This window comes from Pyxicephalus adspersus, chromosome 11 (assembly GCF_032062135.1).
Source record: "Pyxicephalus adspersus chromosome 11, UCB_Pads_2.0, whole genome shotgun sequence".
NCBI classification, from domain to species: Eukaryota; Metazoa; Chordata; class Amphibia; order Anura; family Pyxicephalidae; genus Pyxicephalus; species Pyxicephalus adspersus.
This window is the reverse complement of record NC_092868.1, coordinates 24,868,682-24,890,812: the sequence shown is the minus strand read 5'-3', so window position 1 is coordinate 24,890,812 and position 22,131 is coordinate 24,868,682. Positions and strand designations below refer to the sequence as shown.

At 38.8% G+C, this 22,131-nt stretch overlaps 1 protein-coding gene across 3 annotated transcripts; it reads left to right on the top strand.

The window, feature by feature from the left end:
* The first annotated feature begins 511 nt into the window (after positions 1-511).
* SCAF1 (SR-related CTD associated factor 1) lies at positions 512-21,934 on the top strand. Of its 3 annotated transcripts, XM_072425738.1 has the most exons (12): positions 575-770; positions 3,184-3,322; positions 4,412-4,605; positions 5,214-5,268; positions 7,046-7,155; positions 9,628-9,758; positions 10,493-10,617; positions 11,893-15,450; positions 17,699-17,781; positions 18,361-18,639; positions 20,529-20,657; positions 21,265-21,934. In XM_072425738.1, exons 3-12 carry the CDS (start codon positions 4,432-4,434, stop codon positions 21,454-21,456), a joined length of 4,836 nt encoding a protein of 1,611 aa, XP_072281839.1. In that variant the 5' UTR covers positions 575-770; positions 3,184-3,322; positions 4,412-4,431; the 3' UTR covers positions 21,457-21,934. The 3 variants fall into 3 exon arrangements, with proteins under 3 accessions (XP_072281838.1, XP_072281839.1, XP_072281837.1); XM_072425737.1 differs by lacking the exon at positions 3,184-3,322 and having other exon boundaries at positions 512-657; XM_072425736.1 differs by lacking the exon at positions 3,184-3,322 and having other exon boundaries at positions 646-770.
* Positions 21,935-22,131: the final 197 nt, after the last annotated feature.

Here is a 22,131-nt window from a genome sequence, read left to right as displayed (position 1 = left end):
ATACAGTGTAATAATATCAAAGCTTTAAGTTTAACAGTGACTGTTGATTCAATGAACCTCGGTTTGCCTCATAAAATCAGGAAAGAATTTTTCCCACTGTTGGAGCAAATTGAACCAAGGTTTATAAGGGTTTGTTTTTGCCTTCCTCTGGATAGAATGTGTATAGGGCTTTTATCTGGGATATATTTATTTCCTTAGTGGTTTAACTTGATGAACCTATGTAACTTATTAAAGACGACATCTGTACATAAATGGATAGAACCAAGCCCTTTATAATGTCATTTATATAGCTTAGCACTCAAACAGCGGTTGCCTATGGCCTCTTCTGCCCAGTATGTACCCTATGAACATAAATGAGCCATTAGTGATTTGCCATGACTCATATCCGCCCCGCAGCACTGCATTCTGGGACAACAGTACGTCCGAACCTCCGCCCAGCCGCAATTCTCTGCTAGCCTTTCGCCAACTAAAACTACACTTCCCGTCATACATCTCGTCTGTACGTGAGCCGGTAGTGTACGCAGGGCCGCGGTGCTCTGTGGGAGTTGTAGTACGCGGAGAGGCCAAGGCTTCCCGGACTACGCAGCGGAGGTGTGCGGCACAGAACTACAAGGCCCAGCATGCTTTGTGACTGCTAGGAGCCGCTGGAGCAGTGGGGTAAGATGGCGGCAGCTGTAGGGACGGGACGGCGGCTATTGTTGTAAAGAGGCTGGGGGCAAACCAGTCCAGGCCGGACTGATACATCCGGGAAAAAAGCGGAGGAGGGCGAGGTGAGAGAAAAAGGCCGGGGAACCGGGCTGCTGTGTCCGGGACTGTGTACGACGAGGAGGCACCGTGTGTGGCGCATCTTCCGTTATATATTGTATAATAGAGGGTAGTGGTTTAGTGTTAGCTGGGGCCCCTGTGCAGGAGATCGGGCCTGTGTTATAGGCTGGGCACCATCACTCATTACATGGCTAGCTGCATAACTGTGACTACATGAATATAAGAGCTCCTATGTGACACCCCGGTGTATGCAATGTGTGTCTGGATGTGTACCACAGGTGTGCATCTGATGAGTACATATCAATAATGATGACTTTGTGTACAAGGTGATTTTTTCTATTTACACTACTGATCAGAGCGAATGCACAATTGTCATATATCTGTAAGGCATTCATAAATCAAGATCAGCAAATACATTACATAGATCTACACCCAATCACATACTGGCTGCAACATGGTGCTCTCATTTCCAGGTTATTTTTAAAGCTTGGTGATCCTGACAAGAATGCAACTTCCTGTTATACAGTGACAACACTTTCTTACAAATGTGGTTTGGTATCTACCTGTCACCGGGAGGTTTATATTCAGCTTTACTAATGTTTGCAGTGGCATTTCCATTGTTGTCACCATAGCAGTTCAGAGCAATGATGTGCAGCTGGTGCCAGAGCATGTAGACAAGAAGAAAAACAAAAACGTTTAAAACAGAACTAAACCCAAAATAGAAAAAGACATCTTTATTTCGCAGATCCGTCGGGAGGTTTCTTTGTTTGGGTCTTGTGTCGTCCTTTGCTGTCTTCGGGTGCCTACATCTTCTTCTCTCTTCGTCCGGGTTCTTCTTATTGCGTCACCCGATCTCACACTGCGCAGGCTCCAGATCCCGCGGCGTAGATTGGGAAAAAGGAGTGCCGATCTCATTGCGCATGCGCGAGATTAGCAATTTTCTTGCCTATTGATGAAAGGGCTCCTGCGCATGCTTGAGATTAGGGCATGTGTAGAAGGAGCAGCCAAGAGCTTCCCGGGATGCATGACGTAGGTATCCCAGGAGGCTTTGTGATCCCATTATGTTTTGATCGCAGCTGACAGATAGAAGGAGAGGGCGTCACCTTTTTGTTGCACTTAAAAATTACCTTTAAAAAAAAAAAAAAAAAAGCTTAAAAGCTTTTTTTGTAAAGTAAAAATTTTGAGTTTAGATAGGCTTTAAGCTTTGGCTGCCAATGTTACTCTTTAGGGTAAAATAAGCTCAGCAGCTATGAACATCTTTCTACTGTTCTGAGCAGGCTGTCCACAATAGAATATAGTAATCAGGAACTTTACAGCCACCTAACCACTCTTACAAGACTCGGAGCATGTTGCTCCATCTCCCGCTTGTGGTACAATAATGTTGGGTGAAAAAAATTAAAATTACAAAAATAATATTTAAAGCATGAGGATGTGTACACTGTGTTCTCCCCTTTGTCATTTTAGCCAGGCAAACCACCCAGCTGACATTCTTTTGGGGCCACCTTAAACCTAGCCTTCTACATACCTGGCTGCCTCTTCTCTTTTTATTCCATGGCTTCAGAGAAAGTGAAAATATTTTCTAAAGAAAAAGTGTGGCAATTGTTTATAACACACAGTACTTTAGGAAAGGGTTCAGATAGAAATAAATCTGCTAATATGTAAATTTAATGTTATTAGCTGGATAAGATTAACAAGCACTGCCACTATGTTACACAATAATCAAATCTCGTCTGGCAGGTGACGACTTATACTACAAAAAGCTTTCCTGGCTGTCCTGCTGACCCAGAGCAGATAATGCCATAAATATGAAGATTGTACAGTCATTGTAGCACCTATATAGATATATAGACGTAAATGCATCAATCGGATAGACAAAATCAGGGAAAAAATGAATATTAATAAACAAGATTTATATAGTGCCAACATATTACGCAGCTCTGTACATTAACTAGGGGTTGCAAATGACAGATACAGACAGTGACACGGGAGGGGAGGGTCCTGCCCCAAAGAGCTTACAATCTAAGAGGTGGATCAGTAATCCTGTTGTCTTCCCGGTAGTGACCCATCATCACACCTCGATCAATGTGGTGTTAAAGCACTTCTGGCTGCCCAGCAGACTACTTGTCTGTGGTCAGGAGAGGCAAACTTCTCACAAGATTTGCAGACGAGTGCGACCACAACCGACACGGGCAAAAGCAACATATTGCTTTTACCGCACCATAATCTGCCACAGCCATGTGCATCTAAAAAAATGTCCCCTTCACTTGAATAGGAAATGTTTGGCCTAAAATGGCCCTTAAAAAACCTACTAGTCTTATGTGACCTGTAGCATTATATGAGATTTTAGTTTACTATTGTAGGATCAAAAAAACTCGAAACTAAGCCCATTGATACGCACATGTCCCTGTTCCAACACAGGTACCACCATCTTCACCTCATGAAGTTATTGGACTTATTGCCTTCCCAGCAAGAGCGTGGGAAGCTGGCATTGCTGGGTATCAATCGCAGCAAATGAACAGTGCATGTGCATGAAATTTGTGATTTTGCAGTTAGGCAGGTAAGAACCGTTATTGCAGAAGAAGCATCGTCTGTCACTTTCTACAGTAAACACCTGCCTGGTCACCAATTTTTCAAAGTAGTGCCTCTTTAAAGAATAATATTGATTGCTTGTTAAGGTGATTTGTAGCTTACACTAGCACACTAAATGGGTTTGGTTATTGTTATTATGTGTGTTCATTCCAGGTTTGAATGTGAGAGCACTTTTTTTTATTAACTTTTGCAGTTAGGTAATTATGTACATTGGTGAATTAGAGGGAACTCTAACTTGCAGTTCAGTTAAAATGCGCAGAGATTACCCTCTGAACTTTATTTCCAATGCTGCAGAAAGCATTGTTCCAGATTTGGCATGTTCTGGCCTGCAAAAACAGGCAATGGCTGGAGCATGACATGAACGCAGTCACAATGCTGTAAGCATCGAAAAGAGACACTAATTGGCTTGGTTTGTCTAATTAGCCTGTTGTCAGACATTATGCCCACTTAGTTAAGAAAAAAAAACTGCAAGGTGTAAATTATATATATATATATATATATATATATATATATATATATATATTTATTTTTTTTTACTATAATTGATTGACCTCCTTTCAAACCCTTGCTGAAAATGGTAAATGACCTTGGTAAATAATCTTTTCTAGTACTCCAGTTCCCTTTATTCATATATTTTTTTTTTTTTTTTTTACTATCACAAGAGGGTTTGCAATAACAGGATTTCTTTATGCAGACATTGTGGGTTTTTAAAAAGCCATGAGTTTGTTGTAACCCTCTGATTTTGCTTTACATGTTTGACAGTTGAAGGGATAAAGTATGAGTGGACTTAATAATATAGATAGTCATAGTCTTGTGTATGATGACGTAGAGGAATTTCTGTACTGTCTTCTGTCAGCTGGTATATCTTCTACATCCCCTTTTGCAGTTAGTTGGCAGCTGGCGTTGGGAGGAGATGTAAACTATGGCTCCATGGACACTTTTTTTTTTATATACCAACCAGTGGGACCGCTGTCAGTTAAAATGAGATTTTATTTAGAATGCCCAGTTGATTTAACTGCACAGTTGTAATAGATTGTGTCTATTCTTTTTCTGATAGGTTCCTTACTCCAGGCTGTAATGATGGCAGGAGACCACCAAGAACCGAAAGAAAACAAGAGGGGTTCTGAAAAGGAGGGAACACCGGAATCCAATAGAACTTCAGATGTTGAAGAAGAGGAAGAACAGGAGGTCTCCAGTGGCGATGCCTCTGAAAATAATACATCAGAATTGCTGTACCCAGAGAACTTTTTGGTAATTCTTCTTCAGGGTCCTGAGCTCAAACTTCCATTTGTATACGGAATCTAAAAATAAAAAAAAAAAAAATATCCTCTCATGGTACTTTAGTGTGTTATAAGTACCTTAATGAAATGTTGGGTCCCATTTATCCAACAATATGGTCATACCATCTCCTAAAAAGAAAACATTGGCACAGAACCGAGTCAAATAAATGTGCATTACATTACTTGCAAAGATTTATTTGCTCAATTTATTCCAATGAAACAAGCTTGGAGAAATAAAAGCAGAGTCAAGCCATGTAGCCTGTTAAGTCTTGTGACTGACATCTCCTCCAACTAAAAAGTTCTCTTTGCAGCCTTCTGCAGAGAGAACTGCACTGGACTCACACGCAGCACATTGCACCCTGCAAATCAGGAATGGCTCATAAAATGCTGATGCAGTGTGGCAGATAACATAATGGTGCCTAGCAGATAGTGAAATCTGCATCAGGCTTTAAAATGGACCCTTCGTTTCAGGCTTGATCACAAGCTAAGAAGTCACATTTAAATTATAATACATCTGCTAGCCTTACACACTTGAGTTACAGAATCTGCCTGATCTGGCTGCTTCTTTTTTTATTGTAGAAATTCTTGCAGCAAGTTGTGCGGAAAGGCCAGAAGAAGCTGTGCAGAGTTGAAGGTAAATGCCATTTTTTTTTTTTTTACTTTTTATTATTTTTTTTTGCTCGTTATATTTCTGAGAGAGAACTTTAAACATTGTAAGTTGTTGCATGATGTTAGTTTAATAGTTTATTTTCCTACTTTGCAGCAGTGGGTCTTTAGGTCATTTTCCACCAGAGGATTTTTCTTCATGAAGTTTGTATGTTTGATACTCTGAGATTTTTCATTTTCAACTCTTTCAGCTTTTTTTTACTTTCAAAGTTGGCTTTCTTCAGGCTAAATACACAGAATAAATGCAGGAGCTATTTTGCCTCCCAAAAGAACTAACTTTCTGTGTATTGCTGTGCCCTGATACTTACACAGCCTTGTCCATCAGGCAGGGGAATTCATTTTTCTTTCTGCAGTTCAGTAACACTTACACGACTTGTCCTTACACTAGCTTGTGACTGGGCAGTGAAATGAGAAGTATCAAACCCCTTTGCTTTGTAAATCTGTTTCCTCTCCCTTTCATTGTCTTTCTTGGTAGCATATGAATACTGCAGCTCAACTCACTGAGTCGTTCTGGTTCTCCTCTGTCTAAACCCTTCTTTGTAGAACATTAAAAGCAGGTACTTGACTGCTTGCATTACCATAAATATAATATAGCCTGAAGTTCAGCTTTAAAGCCTCAATCCAAACTATTGTTACATATTCCTATACACTGGGACCGATCAAATGCAGAGGCGGAAGGTCCATTTTTGAAAACTAACATAGGGTAAACCATGTACAACATTTGTATAGTCTTTGTTTCTGGCACTGGTGTGAACCTAACATAAATTAACTTTGGTTAGAATATTGAACAGTTGAATATGTTTGCTGTGGGGCAACAGGTTTTCTCAGAAGCCTATATGTGTCTATAGAAATTGTAACAGATGGGATCCAGTCATGTTGCCATAGGAATCCTTTTCTGTTTTCTGAGAAATTATTAGCTGGAGTCTGACTGTGGGCTATTTAGTTATCTTAGTAGAAAACCCCTACCAAGCTACACAAAGAGACAGAGATCTCCAACCTTAAAATACTAGTTTTCTGGTTCTTTTGACTAAAACACCTTTAGACACTGACCTGGAACAAAGCCCAGTCGTCTGCATGGTCAGTCTATGCAGGGAGCACCAGAAAATTATTCATGTACCAGTTCACACATTTTCCCCTGTAAAAGCCTTAAGGAACTATATAAGCAAACAAGGTCTAACCAGTGTTTCCAGTTGAGCAGAGCAGGTGTTGGTTCTTTCTAGAAATGTGAAGAGATGAAACAGAGTCACTTTTTTTGTCCCTAAGTGGCATAATCTTTTTAGCTGTCATCGAGCCAAGTGTGAACTGTGGCCCCAGTTGTGCCCTGCAATCTTTACATGTCAAAAGAGAATATTTGTAATAATAATACTATAATCCTCTCCAGAATCTAAACTAAAGTGTAACTTTGTTTTACTGTTTGTGGCATTGGTAATAAAAGCTTGTTTATGGTATGTAAAAAAAACAGGTGTGTGTGTATATATGCCACCAAATTTTGAATGTGAAAAGGTTCACTGTTGAATAACATCAATGTGAGATTGTTTTTATCACATGCATGTGTTATATGGGGTTAGGTTGAGTTCAGCTGTTATATACTTTTGTTTCAATCGTTTTTATTGAGTTTTTAAGCTAAATAACAACATACAAATAAACAAAACACATGCCATGCAGTCACATTTAAGTTGTTATATACTGATGATGGGCATTTATATATCTTTTCTACATATACTTTTCTTTTTCTACTGTTCTAGATCCCAAACCAAAATGTCCTAAATTGAAAAAGACATGTAAAAAGAAAGCAGTAAAGAGGCTTGCAGATGCAGAAGAAGCTAAGCATCCCAGTGTGGAAAATGAGAGCAATGTATGAATTTCTCAATTTTGGTGACAGTGCTGTTGTAGTTTTTTATTTTCTGCCATGTATTTTTTATTGTGACTAGGTGTGTTTCTCAGTTTGGGAGATTTCCCTGTTTCCCCTAATTTTATAGATATTTCAGTTGGGTCTTTGGGATAAAAAAAAATAGAAAATATCCACAAATTGGGTGCTTGCACAAAAAATGCACTCTGGACAGATTAAAATCCTTCCTTACTGTTTTTAAGATTAAACCTATTTAATATAGAGATTGACTTTGTTGAAAAAATACCTAATCAGCATTGAATCTGCCTAAGACGTCAAATCAGTCTGGGATAACATGGACACACAGTCTGAGACCTACTAAATTCACAGAATAATTGTGGAAAACAATGGCTTGGAAAACCTACCCACTAAGTTGTATTAAAAAAAATGTGTGCTACTGTACCCGAGAGAATTTATTCTTTTATGCATTTTTGCAAGTTGTAATGCAGTGAATAGCTTTTATCAAATATTTTTATTGCAGCATCTTGCACAGTGCTGTATGCATTGTAAATGTGTATTTAGCTTTGCTGGATTCGTGGATTAATCCCCCACAATGTTGTCCTTTTATAAAGACCCACACCACCCTCCTTAGTGCAAGCAAGATGGGCCTATACTTTTTTCCACCTCTTATTCAGTGATCTTAGTTTTGACAAAGACGTGGTCACTACTTTTTATTCTGCATGTGTGCTATGGTCCCATTCATTTCTATGGGGAGAACTGCTCAGAGCAACTGATACAAGCCACTGTAATTATGGCTACCCATGGGAAATGAATAAGTTGGGTTCACGGTAAGAGGTATTAGGAGCAATGAATTGGCCTGGAGGTAAGAATAAGCCTAGACTGCCTTTGCTCAATTGGTTGGTGGGCTTTATTAGAATATAGTTTTACCAAAGGTAATATTGTCTTGAAAGCTACATATATTATATGAAAGGACATACATTACATTACGGAACAAATTCAGGCTACAAGTTAAAACTGTTTAAGGTACAGTTTGTCATCACAACGATACTTCATTTTCACAAATATGGCTGTGTTTTTTTTTTTATAGTTTACTGAGTCTCAAGCTTTATTATCTTCACTGTATCAGAACAAGTATGCAGATTAGTAAATTGGAGAAAAGTCCTTGTGTGCATACCTTTTCAGTCAGTGACTAATAAATCTAGTTTTTATGAGGTCAGATCAGCATTTTTTTTTGTTTCCTCTCTTTGGTGTTTTGATTTGTTAATCATGTTGTTCACTTTTTGTGTTGCCTGACTACAAAATGTTTTTATACTGAACCGCAAAAAAAAAAAATCAATAGATGTTATATGAATAAGGCACAAATAACATAGCACAGCATGTGTGTTACTTTTCCAGAATATGTGCAGGCATATGACATTTATTTATTTACTCTGCAGTGTTGCAGAGCTATGCACCACTCATAAATGAAAAAAGAGGCTGCATTTATTTAAATGTGTACTTATTTTTTTTAAATGACATTACAGTGCCCTGCAAAACATGATTCTCTATTCAGGATGGTCTGTTGCTAGTCTTGTGCTTTGGCAGCTAATTAGGGGAAAGGAGATGGAGGGGAGAGGGCATGCAAAAATGCCTTCTTCCTGTGTAAGGTCCTTCCTGTAAAGAGAACTATATCAGCATCAGCAAGTACAGAATTGAATACATAACTTTTTAGATACACTTTTTAGAGTGCTAAGGTGTTAGGAACACAGTTTTTATTGCTCTTCTCTGTCTACATCAGGGAGATTCTCTCATTCCTAATTGTCCTTATAACCTTTGTCACGGGAAAAAAAATGCTGGTAAATCCAAAATTTTCAGTTGCTACCAGAAAAGAAATCCTCCAATGGGGACACTTATTCCTATAATAGCTGTTTAAGAGGGAATGTCCACCATTATAGAACAATATCCTCTCCCTGTCTGACAGGAAGTTTAGGAAGTGATGGGCAGCTACTTGAGAGGTACAGCTGGTGAAAAAAAAAAACCCTACCGTATTATATACAAAATGGGGGGTTGCTTTGGAGTTTATTTTAAGCACAAATTATAAAATTATGGTGCCATGGTTTAGTGTGAAAAGTGTATGTTTGTGTGTTCTTTTTTCTCAAGCAATTTCAAGAGGGAAATATACAACACAATATTTTTGCCTCATCTTACTATAGGGGACTAACTAAGTGCTTCATAAGGCAATTTTACTGCTAGCCAGCTTTGCACAAAGAAATTGTTGTATGCACAAGTAGTTATGGGCTGGGTGAGCAGTTAGTGGTGAATACTGAAATGATAGAAGAATGTGAGTAGTATTTGTGTGTTTTTTTTTATGTTACCTAAACATATTTCAGTAGACCGTTCACTAAGCTACTGTCAAAGTGTATTCAAAAAGTAATTTTATGAATAATGTCTATCAATGTTTTGAGTTTTTTCCTCTTCTTTTTTTCCCTCTTCTTGTAGATATCAGAATCTGATTTGTTGTCTAGCTTTGCAAATGCATTGGATTTCATGGAAGAAACATACAATACAACTACGCCAGGGTCCCACTTTCAGCATTTTGTGGACGAAAGCCTCAATTTTGTGGACTGGTAGTAAGTGTAATTTATTTTTTAAGCAGTGAACCTATTGTTAAAAATCTGTCCAAACGTGTTGGTTTTCCCATGCTACCTGCAGATATAGAATTGTAAACTGTTCAGTTGCAGCCTTCTCTAAAGTCATTGTTGTCAGCAACCAATCAGAGGTGACAGTAATAGGTCTCAACAGTTGCCTGCAAGGCACAAGCAATGTCAGATCGAAAAGGCTTTCCACCCTAACATCTAAAGTGCCATATATTGTCTCTTACTGCAGTGTAAAAAAGAGTAGCTGGGCAGTGCTTTAAAGCATATAGGGGTACGGGTCCACTTTGCAGAGACAATGTCACTTTTTCTGCATGGGCGAGGTGACATTGTCTCATTCATACTGTACTCATGCTCCTCACCGGAAAAAAACATTAAAAATGTCTGGCAGAAATATTAAATACAGTCCAGCTCATGTTTGGCATCAGGGTTATATGCTGGGCATAGTGCAGAGCCGTTTACGTTTTCTTGCGTTGAATGGATACTTGAATGACAAACACACATCTAATGCTCCTAGAAAGTGCAATGCACTACAACACACAAATGTGTACTGTGTAGTGTTGCTTAAATGAAAAACATGCACCATGGGCAATATAGTGCAAAGCAAATTAACACATGGGCATTAATTCAGTAGTAGACTAGTGAAAATACAATCTAAATTCTTTTCTTTTTTTCTTTAGTAATCATCCAAGCTTTTTTAATCTTTTTAGTTCTGAAGATGGCGTAGATGAACTGGAGTTGGTTGCTGAGGTTCGTATTGGAGATGCTGGCACTTACTCCGGTGTCCCGCCAAGAATCTTTAGAAGACAAAGACCCTGGAGATATCAGAAATCAGGTATCGTCTATCTTATTTTGAAACAATGTGTAGTGATTGTTTTTTTTATAGTATGTTGTTCCCACCTATACTCGGTTAGTAAGGTAAGTGCTTCATAGTTTTTAAAAGTTTGTTTTTGCATAGAAACTTTGAGGGCTTAAAAGATGTAGCTTACTGTAAAATAAATTTATATTGTTTGAAGGAAGGATCGTCAAAGCAACACGGCCAAATTTAGTCATTCACAATTCACCATTTATCCTGGCGAAAGGGGCAACAAAACATAGTCTGCAGTGTTTAGCTGCAAAAGTATAAAAGGACTTTTTATCAACTGGAAAATAACACCAGGTCCACATGCTCTAGGCCAGTGTTTCCCAACCTTTCTTAGTCGCGGCACATATTTTACAATTAGAAAAATCCCACGGAACACCACCAAAAAGTCAGACACGTAAATTAGCTACCTGCTGCCATCTAGTGGAAGAGTTTTTTTTGGTTCTGCCTATCACTATACATCGCTGGTATAGACAAATGAAGACAAATTTTTTGCAGTAAATAAATCATTTTGGGACCAATTAACTGAAATTGGATAATTTCCCACGGTACACCCGAAGATCTCTCAAGGCACACTAGTGTGCCGCGGAACAGCGGTTGAAAAAAAAGGTTACTGTTTAGAGCAGGGGTGTCAAACTCAAATACACAGAGAGCCAAAATTAAAAACTTAGTCGCAGGCCAACCTTGAAATTTATTAAAAAAATTAAAAATTTTCCTTCTCATTAGGTATAAACCCTTTTCTTATCTAAAAAGAGGTTTTGCTTCACATTCAATCTGGAACAAGCTTATAATAGAGAAAGAGGCATAAAATGTTTTTTTGAGTTTTATTTAGGAAAAAATCTTATGTCTCTTTCTCTATTTGTAGCCTCTATTTGTAGTTAAATTTCAATTGTAACCTTTTTTCACAGGCTAACAATATTAATAACAATATTCGTCTATGAAAATCCAACCATTCAAGTCCATGCCTTGGGAGTATCAGCTGAAACTCCCTCTTCATTGATATAGCACTACTAAAATTCTCGGCATTATTTGCATCTATAAAACAGTCCAATGTGGGGCCACGCATGGGCAGAGAGCCCACTGGTCTATAGACACGGGTGATTCCGGGAATTGTAGTAGCGGCGCTATTTTAATGCAGCTGATTTAGAGGCTTAATCAGACATAAAAAAAAATTTGTATATACTTTGACATTGAGTATAATGCTGACCAATTTAACTCAATCTTTTTTTTTTTTTTTTCTCCCTTTAGCGTGCCTAAGTACCTCAGGTTTGGAGTTCACAGAAGGCCAATCAACAGTCCATCAAGAGACACCAAATGGGCCTTTAAGATTTGAAGAATTCCTTGGAACCCCCATGTCTCATATCAACATAAACCCATGTACCCTTAGGAAATTGAATAGATCTCGAATGAGTGCTGACTGTGGCTCAGAACAGAAGGTTACTTTCCAGAAACCTGCCGACACAACTTCACAATATATAAATGCTTCAGTAACACCTGTTCTCCGTAGTTTTCACTGGACAACTAAAGGGTCTCTGGATGCCTCCACTGCTTATAGGATACAAAATGGCACATGCATGGAGAGGACTAGTCTAATAAATGGCAATACATTAGTTAATAATACACCCAACGCATTAGATTTGTGGGGACTAGCTTTGGGAAATGGCACTGGGGTTACAGGTGGACAGCAGAGACCTATTGGTGGAGAGAGCTCCACTGTAAACAACCAGCATTCTCAATCTCATGGTTCTTTAGAAAAAGATAGTGGCTCCTCATCCTCCTCTTCATCCTTCTCCCAGAACCCAGTGCTATCTGCAGGTGGCAGTGGGGTACAGTCAAATCAATCTCAAGATCTAGATATTTATGACCCTTTTCACCCCACAGATGAGGAAAATGTGAATGGAGACTATATTTATGCAGACTCCCCTGAGAAGGAAACAGATGACCAGGAAGATCAAAAGTATGACCCGTTTGAACCCACTGGCTCCAATCCAAGCTCCTCTGAGCGCAGTCCTTCACCATATGAAGATGATGATGATGAAATTGGAAGCGAGTCTCATCCTGAAGGTCGTATTTGTGAAGCATTGGCTGGTATTTATGATGAAAATAGCTTGAGCCAGGATGTTCCGGGCTCTGAGAAAACAAAGGAAGATTTCAAATCTACAGAATCTGATAAAGGCCTACCAAATGATGATTTTAATCATGAGAGGAGTATAGAAGTAGACAGTAACAAAGCTGAACAGAAAAGTTCTAAACGTTCTGATTCCGTTTCAAAAGATGTTTCAAAGCTGGATTTTGAACCTTATAGTCCTAGCTCCAGTTTAGACATTGACACTGCAGATGATGGGGAGGCAGATGAGGTGTCACAAGAAGTGGCAGAGGAGAAAAGTATTAAAGAAACACCAGTTGCTGATTCAACACTTGAAGAAACAAGTATCACAGAATCATCTTCAGAGCCCATAAGGCGTGTCTTCACAGTGGATGCAAGTAAGGAGTTTAATAGGAAAATGGACTTTACATCTGAAGCTGAATCGAAGTCCAAGGTCGAAATAAAGGTTTCTTTGGAATCCCTGGCCAAGCCTGATGTGAAGTCCTATTTACGGTTAGAAAAAATTGCCAAGCTTGGAAGTGAGTCAAGATCACGCCATAAAAGAAAGCATTCATCAGAAAGGAGAGATCCAGATGATGATGATTCAGATCGCAAATATGATTCTGAAATTGAGGAAGGGGAGATAGTGCAGCCAGATGAAGATTGCTTTAGCCCTGTGCCTATGTTTCGAAGTCGGTGTCGAGTTATGGACCGACCACTTAGGATAGTTGAAGGTGATGACTTCCTTTCTCTGCATGCAGATTCAGATGAGGAAGGAGCTTTACAAATTGACTTTGGAGAAAATCAGATGGATAACAGATGGAAGGGACTCGATCTGAGGCGAAAGATTACAAACCAACGGAGAGAGAGATATCGTAAGAAATCGGAGACCCCACAAAAATCCAAAAAGAACTCAAAATCCCGCTCTCCATCCAGCTCCCGTAGTCGAAAGAAATCTAAACGTGAAAGAAAAAGATCAAGGGAAAGAAAGAGGTCCAAGGAACCACGGACAACAACTACTTCATTGTCTAGTTCAAAAAAATCGAAAGATGGCAAAGACTACAGGCGTTCTAGATCACGATCCTATAAGGATGGTAAGGTTTCTCGTTCACGTTCTAGGGAACGTAGAAGATCACGCTCTTGGTCACCTTCCATTAGCACTAGCTTATCTGCCGTAGGGTCTTCTCGTACATCAGCTGAAAGGAGAAAAACTTATAGATCAAAATCAAAAGAGAAGAGGCGCCGTTGGTCACGTTCTGTTAGTATGGACCGATCTCGAAAAGATAAACACAAGGACAAGCATCGTGTAGATGGGAAGAAAAAAAAGAAAAGATCACGTTCAAGGTCCAAAGAAAGAGATAGAAGATCTTCAAGGCACTCAAACGATAGGAGAGAAAAGGAAAAGACGAGATCCAGACACACGCTGGATGAACCCAAGGTTGAAAATCAGCCAATTGTGGATAGAAGGCGACGAGACAGTCGCTCAGTTGTACCTCCATCAATACAAGAGCTGAATAATGCAGATCTTTTTACAATAAAACGAACTATAACTGTGAACCCAGAAGAGAAACTAGATCGTGAGGAATTGCTCCGTACTCCTGAACTTCCTGGGAAAAGAGAGGTTATGTATGATTCAGAAGGGCTTAGTTTTGAAACTTATTCTGATCGTGAAACTGTTGATGAAAGGGATGGAAAAGCCAACAGGATTTTTGAAAGGCATTCAGTGAAGTCTGATTCCACCAAGAGAAGGATACCAATGGACTTTGCAACAAAGCGTATTGAAGAAGAAAGAGAAAGCCGACAAAGAGCTTCCAAAGATAGAGATCGAAAAAGACCTTACGCAGATGACAGCCGCGATCGGTATAAAAAGCGCTTTAAAGAAAGTTCTGAACCTGAACCTGAGCCCTTAAAGTTAGACCGAGAAAAAATTCGTACTGATAAGGATAAAGCTCCAAAGAAACTTAAAGCAAGTCAGAAGGACAGCAAAGGAAGCTCAACTAGGAAAGTTAAACTTCAGTCTAAAGTGGCTGTGTTGATTCGTGAAGGTGTAAGCAGCACCACAACTGTCAAAGAAGCTGGGTCCATTGGAGTCAAATTCAGCAGGGACAGAGAAAGCCGCTCCCCATTCCTTAAATCAGACGAAAAGATAACTGATATAAAGAGTAGTCGAGCTAAACTTGAAACAGATGATGTCAAGGAACCTCTTCTACGGCCTAAAAAAATAAAGGGTTTAAAAACGAAAACTGGTATTAAAAAAGCAAAGGCTGTTGGTGCTGCTGGAACTCTTGTTAAACCTAAGGGAACTGTCGAAAAGAAAAAAAAGAAGTTAAAGACTAAAGCTTCATTGAAGAAATCTAAAGCAGATAGCTGCAGTCAGGAGATATTAAGCCCAGTTGAACCCAAAGAAGAACCAATCTGGTCTGACACAGAGAAAACAGAGATTAAAGTGAAACCACCCAGTCCTCCCAAGCTAGCCAACGAACAAGAGCTCACACCTGATTCCCAGACTGTTGACAGTAGCTGTAAGACCCCTGATGTTTCATTCTTGCCTGAGGAGCTTCCAGCAGACCCAGAGAGAATGACTGATTTGGTGGTTGACAGTGTTTCTGAAGTTAAGGAAGAGGCACCCCGTCCACCTCCTCCTCCCCCACCTCCCCCAGCACCAATACCTTGGAACCTCCAATCAGGAGTGGACTGCACCACAAGTGGGGTCTTGGCTTGTAAGTGGATTTTGCTTTTTATTTATTCCTGGTTAATGTGCACATCAAATAACCTGGTGAAATTGTGTACAGGGGTTGTATTCTTCAGCTTTAAAGTGTTTAAATAGTCCACTCCAAATGTTAGGCAGGGCCTGAATAATTTGAGTCAGCCCTAGGCTCTTTGTATGAGTTGGAATACTCGAACAAGGGCTAAGTGCAACATTGCTTGCTAACGTGTGCCTTAAAGCGTACCTAAACTCAGAATTTTTACTTTACATAAATGGGTAGACAACCCTTTAATGTAAAGTAAAAAATCTGTTGTTTTTTTTTTTTTTTAAGTGCGGCACCCTTTTTTTTTTTTTCAGCACCACCACCTAATTCTCGATCGCCTAGGCGATCCAGAATGAATGGGGTTGCATCCCGGGAGGCTCTTGGGTGTTGCGCAGTATTGCTATGGATTTTGCTTTTTATGTATTCCTGGTTAATGTGCACATCAAATAACCTGGAGAAATTGTGTACAGGGGTTGTATTCTTTAGCTTTAAAGTGTTGTTTAAATAGTTAGTCCACTCCAAATGTTAGGCAGGCCCTGAATAATTGAGTCAGCCCTAGGCTCCTTGTATGAGTTGGAATACTCAAACAAGGGCTCCCTGCCATAAACTCCTAATTCTGTCCCTGTCGGGTTCGGAATTTTTGTATTCCCTCCCTCTTTTTGAAAACTTTAGTAGCAGTATACTTCAGTTGACCAACCATTTCTACACAAAACAAGAAAATCTTCATTTTACTGTCTTTAAGGGCCAAACTCCATATATAAAATACATAAATCATCATCAGCTATGTGATCATAAATATATAACTGCATAATTTAAAAAAATGCAAAGCAGTGTAACTATCTGAATTCATTTTGGTTTTACTCTGTCCAGTCATAGAGGTAGATGGAGGACCTGAGTATGAAATTAAAACGAGCTAAAAATGATCAGGTTCTTTTCTTGCTAGTGTGGGCAAAGCTGTGTAAATCACAGGACTGGACAGACATAAATACATTTTTTATGTAGGTTTGAAACTGCACAAATATATGTAGATCAGTGTTCTCCCCAGCCACTTTTATCCCGTTTTTGTGGTGGTTACTGAAAAGTTGGGTCACAATACATGGGCTGCTACCCACCTACATCTTCTTGCCACCCAGCAAAAAAAAAAAAATCTGGGGGGCATACTGTAGGTAATCTGTGTAATAAGCTTTTTGTTTGCAGTTTTGCTTTGATGCCAATGATATGCAAATGACTGGTAAAGTTTAGATTAGCTAATCGCCCAAACCTCAATCATTTGTTTTATGTCTTTTGCATGAAAATGGTTGGGAGTCATGTTGAGGATAAGTGGACATTTTAGACCTTTTTACACTTCTGCAGTGCAATATTGCTTGCTAACATGTGCCTTAAAGTGTACCTAAACTCAGAATTTTTACTTAACATAAAAGGGTAGACGACCCTTTAATGTAAAGTAAAAATTCTGTTGTTTGTGATTTTTGTTTAAGTGCAGCACCCTTTTTTTCAGCACCGCCACCTAATTCTCAATCGCCTAGGCGATCCAGAATGAATGGAATTGCAGAACCCCCTGGGATACCTACATCACGCATCCAGGGAGGCTCTTGGGAGTTGCGCAGTAGCCTTTTTTGCACAGCATCTCGGGCATGCGCAGAAGGAGTCCTTTTGTGAAAAGGAGGAAAAAAATTGCTGATCTCACTCATGCGCAGTGAAATCGGCAAGTTTTTTTCCAACCTACGTTCACCCGATCTCGTGCCTGGGTCGGGTGATGTAGGAAGAAGAAACTGGAAGGAAGGGGAAGAAAAGAGGAGGGGATGGCGGAGCCTGGCGTGCCGAGACGATGGACCCGATGGAAGAGACCTTCGGGATGAATCGGACTGCCCTGCGGGATTGAAGGTGGGTGTATTTTTTGTGTTTTGGGAGATTTTGAGTTTAGTTCCTCTTTAACTTTGGCAGCCCACTTTTAATGAATACACTGCCCCAACCCCAACACAAGGGTGCTATTTACTACTGGGATCCTTGGAGCTTTGTGCCTCAATATTCCTGCTTTTTTTGTTCATGTAAGAGTGATCTGTTTTCTAATAAAACTGTGTTTTTCTTGTGTTCATTTAGATGGAAATGGTATTTGGGGGTGTAATTCTGTTGACCAGTTGTAGTAGGAAAGTGACCGATTAGAGCTTGTTTATACCTTATAACTTTATGAATTATTGTTTCTAATATGTAATTACAGTAACTGCTCTCCTGTTCAAGATGGAGGAGGCGAACATTGCAAGCCGAGCCAAAGCACAGGAGCTAATTCAAGCCACCAATCAGGTGTTTACTCGATAAATGGTCTTATTTCTCATACATTTACAGCTCTAATACGTATGAGAGAAAACTTTTACCTAAAGGAAAATGGAGACTTCTGTATGTGTTGTTGCTCTGTAATTCTCCCATCCCATTGTGCCATATACATAGAAACAGTGTTGGCACAGTTTAAAATTGAACTATTAGGTTCATTTGCAAAACGCATTACTCACACATTACATTATTAACATCTCTAAGTATCTAATTTTTTTTCTCTGTGAATAAACAATGCCAATTGCATCATTATTTAAAGCTGTGAGTAAAAAGTGTAGATTAAATTCAGAATATTTAACTTTACACTTGTTTAGTGGTTAAGAAAATGTTGAAGCTTGTTGGGCAAGCATGGCAGCTGGCCAATAAGAATTTACAGACAAAGAGATCAGTGATCTTCATATTTGTCAGCCCAGGATTCTTTTAAAGTGCACCTCTTATGTTCAAATAGGATGCGTTGCATCTTGTCTCTGAAACCATTTCATCCATAGCATCAGTGTTGTAGGGAAAAAATATTTTTTTTAAATAAGCAGCTCATTTTTTTTTTCCTCACAGATCCTTAGCCAGAGCAAGCCTTCTACCTCACTGGTTACACAGCCACCTCCACCACCTGTTATACCAACTCTTGGTCACTCGGCTCCCTCCTACCTTCTTCATAGTGGTCTACCCCTGAGTGGCAACTCCAGCCCCCCCACCCCAACTGGAATCACAAGTCTAAACTCACAAGCAGCCTCTGGTCCAGGCTCCAGCTCATTTTTCAACACTACAACAATTGCAGAACTGGGTAAACGGGAAGGCAGCACTAGCTCTGAGGGCAAAGGAGACACTGATAAGGTATTGGATCTGATTAATAATGGTCATACTGGTAAGCTGACCATATTTGAGGCCTTATTAGGGTTCCACCTGTTGGATCTTATTAAAAAAATTTTAGGTTTAATTATTAGCTTTCCCTATTCAGTTTCCTTTTTTTTAACATTTGAAGAAAAATATTATTTGTTTACTTTTGTAAACTTTTTTGTACTTTTGTAATGCATTAAGTGAATCTCACAAGTGCTAAACATTTGAACTAACTCTGTCAAAGCTTCTACTGCCCCTGAGATGCTGCAGTTGATAGTTAAAGCTGAATTGTTAGTTTCATAAATTTTGTCTTCTCTGTTTCTAAGTATTTTTTTTATCAACCTGTTGATGACGTTTTTAAAGAATTTCTTTTTTATAATTGCATACCTTATAGTCCCAGTGTTATGACTGGAAGCATCACAATACCTTTCCTTAGTTTTTCTAGGCCCTGATGCAAGTGTTGGGCAGACGTAGTTATACAAATATAAAATGCCTTGGTGTCAGTCAGTGGTTGTTTTTAGGAAGCCTAATTTTGCATGTAGATTTTCCTATATAACTCCTGTATGTAATGCAGTGGCAGGCCAGGACAAACAGTACTTTCTAGTACACATTGGAATAGGCTCACAGTAAATCAGAATAACTAGTCAGTACAGGATCCTGTACAATTGTGCATGATTGAAGGTTGGGCTGGAGTTTACCCTTATTAAGTGTACAACAGTGGAGTTGTTGGAGCAGACAGGTTTACCAGGCCGGACAAATACATTCATTTTATACCTGAATCTTTCCTGGAGCTGTTTGGTCGACCTAGTATATATTCAAATATTTATTTTAATTGATATAGCTGGATGGATACATTTCATACCTAGTTCTTTGTTGAAGCTATTTAGATAAACTTTTCTAGTGCCATTCTAATATATTTATATGGGATGACCCAATTAAACCATAATTTTATAATAAATAGTACACCCCACCATTTGGCTACAGTGTCCTGTAGTGATATATGATTGATTTGGACATCGCAAGCAATCGCAAACAAGTAGCCTATAATTATATTAAAAAAAAAATATGCAACACGCATCTGCATCTTGTGCTCAACATCTCAAAAGTACAATCTACCGTTTAGTTAAAATTTAATCTTTCACTTAACAAATCTATAATGCATTTGGTATTCCCAAAAATGTGCATAATTTTTTGATCGATTAGAAGCAAATATACAATTTTGCCACAGCTGATAACCTTTGAGGGGTCAATCTGTTCTCAGTCAACTAGAATATGGATACCATGACCTGCTCCCTTGGCTTCTCTTTCTGGCTTTTTATTGTCCACTGCTGTTTGTCAGTTAAAAAGTGGACCACAGATCAGTCTTTGAGATCTAATGCCCTCTTTCTGTAAAGCAATATAAGTCAAAATTAAATTAAGTATAGAAAGCACTAACTTAGAACAACTTGTCACTTTCTAGGCCTTCTGGTTGGCAATGCTAATTTAGTCGGTAATTTCCCATAGCCTTCTGGAAAAGCTACACCACTAAATAGAGGTATCAAGAATGAATTTACTACTTTAACGAGATTGTAAATGCACAGACACATATTAAAAAATCATATATAGGCTTCTCTATGCATTTGAAATTTCCTCCATCTATTGACATAGATAAGAAGGCTCTTACTGCATAACCAGTGAGCTAACTTAGGGCCAAGTAAGCGGGGAGCGGATTAAGGTTGGTGTTTTTTTTAATGTTACCATTACTATTAGTTTTACATAGCCTGTTCATAAAAGGGGAACAGGCAAAGAACAGTTGTCCAATCTCAAGTGAAACGTCAGCTTGACTTACTTTTAAGTAGGCACATGATAAAGATTTGTCTAATTTGTATCCTTTTAATTTCTACTAGTATCTTAAGAAGCTGCATACCCAGGAGAGAGCAGTTGAGGAGGTGAAACTGGCTATTAAACCGTATTACCAGAGAAAAGAGATTACAAAAGAAGATTATAAAGATATCCTTAGGAAAGCTGTACATAAGGTGAGAATGACGGTGCAGTGTTTTATCTATGGACACTCATATTCAATATTCATGTAAATGGAATTTTATTATCATTCATGAGTAAATATCAAATTTTTGATATATTAACAGAAAGTTAAATGTTTTAAAATCTTTAAAATATATAACTGACAAAGATTTCAAAATGCAGTATTACCCTTATGCTATTTCCTCCCCTCTGCCCTATCTATTAAAAAAACAGATGTAATGCTTGTACGTTTGTATATTTGATCAGAGTTTTAGATATCGTTACAGTGTGGTGTTGCGATCTTCACTTACTAAATTCCAAGATAAAAAATTGTTGTAAATATGTTTATTTCCAAAGTAGAGCTATCCTTTGCTCTCTTAGTACAAATTATGTGCTGTCTTTCTGTGTGAACACTCCAGCTGCGTAAGCTTCAGTGTAGTCCCAGCTCCTTTTGCTCTGTATGGGAGCCAGGTCTATTTGTACGCCGTTTCATGTTCAGTAATTTAATTTGTGTTTTAAGTACTGTGAATGCACATCTGTTATTTAAACCCCTTATTTAAATGCTGCTCTAATTTGATTTTCTATTAGCCTGATTGTTGTTCATTTTTTTTTTTCACTTAGATTTGCCATAGCAAAAGTGGAGAAATTAACCCAGTAAAAGTGAATAATTTGGTAAAAGCCTATGTCCAGCGGTACAAGTATTTCCGGAAACACGGGAAGAAAATGGAAGATGAGGAGAGCAGCAGCAGTTACCGTGGCACAAAAGAACAAGGGGCCCTTGAAAAGGCAATGCCTCCTTTACCAATAATTTGAAAGTTGAACCCTAGGGGACAGTGTACTTTCACAAAACTTATCAGTTTCACTAAAGACTTTATTGCTAACGGCTAAGAGGGACAAGGGACGCTTTTATGCAACTGTCACTCTTTAGAGATGGCTACCCTAGAAATATATATGTGATTTGTTTAAAAAAAAACAAAATAAACAAAAAACATTCCCTCCCCCTGCTCATCCCTCCAGATTTGGGACTGGCTCACCAGGGTCACTCAAGTGCGCTCGTGTTCCCTGCCGACTGGTTTTAAATAGTCTTCTCTTGTAAATATATTTGCTTCACAGATTTGCAGCATTACTCTCCACTTTCTGTACCATGTTTTAACTCTTACACGGTTTTCCTTCTATTATTATATTTTATTTTGCATGAAAGGACACACCTCCACCGTATCAGCACCTAGCGGGTTGTTGTTGTAACCTCCTTCTACTCTTAGCTGTATTAAATTGCCATCCTGTAAGCCTTCCTACCTGTTTGCTTTTTTGTTGAGGACATTTTTATGTTTTGTGTTGTAGGTTAGATTTTTTAATGAATTTATTTTATTTTTTTTTTCCTGTTAAAAACATTTTAAAAGTATAACTAAAAACAGAACTTTTTCTTTACGGGGTGAGGAGTTCGCTTCTGTCAGCTTTTTCTCTCTATCTTTATTTTAATTTGGGATT